At 63.4% G+C, this 1,146-nt stretch overlaps 1 protein-coding gene across 1 annotated transcript; it reads left to right on the top strand.

Annotated features, from left to right (window-relative positions):
- Nucleotides 1-608: 608 nt before the first annotated feature.
- On the top strand, nucleotides 609-1,133 carry LOC136531835 (probably inactive leucine-rich repeat receptor-like protein kinase At5g48380; the record flags this gene model as incomplete). The annotated part of the gene is made up of 2 exons (XM_066524463.1): nucleotides 609-857; nucleotides 912-1,133. Coding segments are annotated over exons 1-2 (471 nt in total), but the record flags the coding sequence as incomplete, so codon positions are not given.
- Nucleotides 1,134-1,146: the final 13 nt, after the last annotated feature.

Genomic DNA, 1,146 nt, shown 5'->3' with positions numbered 1-1,146 from the left:
GTTAAGCGCAAGCGGCCCAACCATGAGGCATCTGCCCCGTGGCGGTGGCGCCATTACTGCTCCTCCTCTCCCTCCTCTCGTGGCCTCGCATCGCCTACTCCCGCGAGCAGAAGCGCTTCACCTCCATACTCAGCTTCGGCGACTCGTACGCCGACACCGGCACCCTGGTCAGGTGGGAAGACCCCGCCCTTGAGAGCGTCAACCTGAGGAATCCACCCTACGGCGAGACATTCTTCGGCCACCCGTCTGGTCGCGCCACCAACGGCCGCATCGTCCTAGACTTCATTGGTACGAGTATTATCACTAGCACGGCTTGTTTTATTTATGAGTTAAATGCACCGGATATCCATTAACTTGTAAGGAGGTTTCGGTTAGGTCCATCAATTTTTAAAGTGGTTTTTTTGTCCATAAACTTTGTATGCCGTATCACTTAGGTCCATAACCCTCCACGCGAGCTTCTTAGGCTGACGTGGTCTGCTGACATGTCCTTCTGAAGCAGCTCTTGGCAATGCATTTTGTCAAACAGCTTGTGGGCGAGCGCCACTGCCTCGGCGCCGAACATCGGATGCACATGGGGTCACCGCGCGCCTGCGAGCACGGCGTTGGCCATGACGGCACCAGGCGAGGCTAGCGTGGAGGCTCGCTCGAGACCCTTGCGGTGTGCCAGGTCTGCGGTGGCCACGTCCTTGGTGCCGCCCTACTCCTGCCTCGCGTCGTGGGACTTCGCCCGCGACCCCTGCGCGGCGTTCCCGTGCGGCCTCCGCTGCTACACGGCCGCCGGCGCCACCAACTCTTCCTACCTCCGCGTCACCGCCATCGCGCTCGACCCCACGGGTTACTCTGGCGCGCACCCCGCGGTCCTTCTGTCCTCGCTCCCCTTCCTCGCGTCGTTGTCCCTCGCCAACAACTAGTTCCACGGCAAGCTCCCCGCGGGGGTTCCGCTGCCGCCGAGCCTCCGCATCCTCGACCTCTCCGGCACCGCCTTCTCCGGCGCCATCCCGGGGTCCCTGTTCACCGCCTCCTCTGCGCTGCAGGAGCTCTACCTCTCCCGCAACGGCTTCTCCGGCGGGGTACCGCCGCAGCTGGCGCTCCTGGGCGCCCTGACGCGGCTCGAGCTGCAGCACAACGCGCTCGTGGGGCCCCTGT

Source organism: Miscanthus floridulus, unplaced genomic scaffold (assembly GCF_019320115.1).
Source record: "Miscanthus floridulus cultivar M001 unplaced genomic scaffold, ASM1932011v1 fs_453_3_4, whole genome shotgun sequence".
NCBI classification, from domain to species: Eukaryota; Viridiplantae; Streptophyta; class Magnoliopsida; order Poales; family Poaceae; genus Miscanthus; species Miscanthus floridulus.
This window is presented reverse-complemented; position numbering and strand designations above follow the sequence as displayed.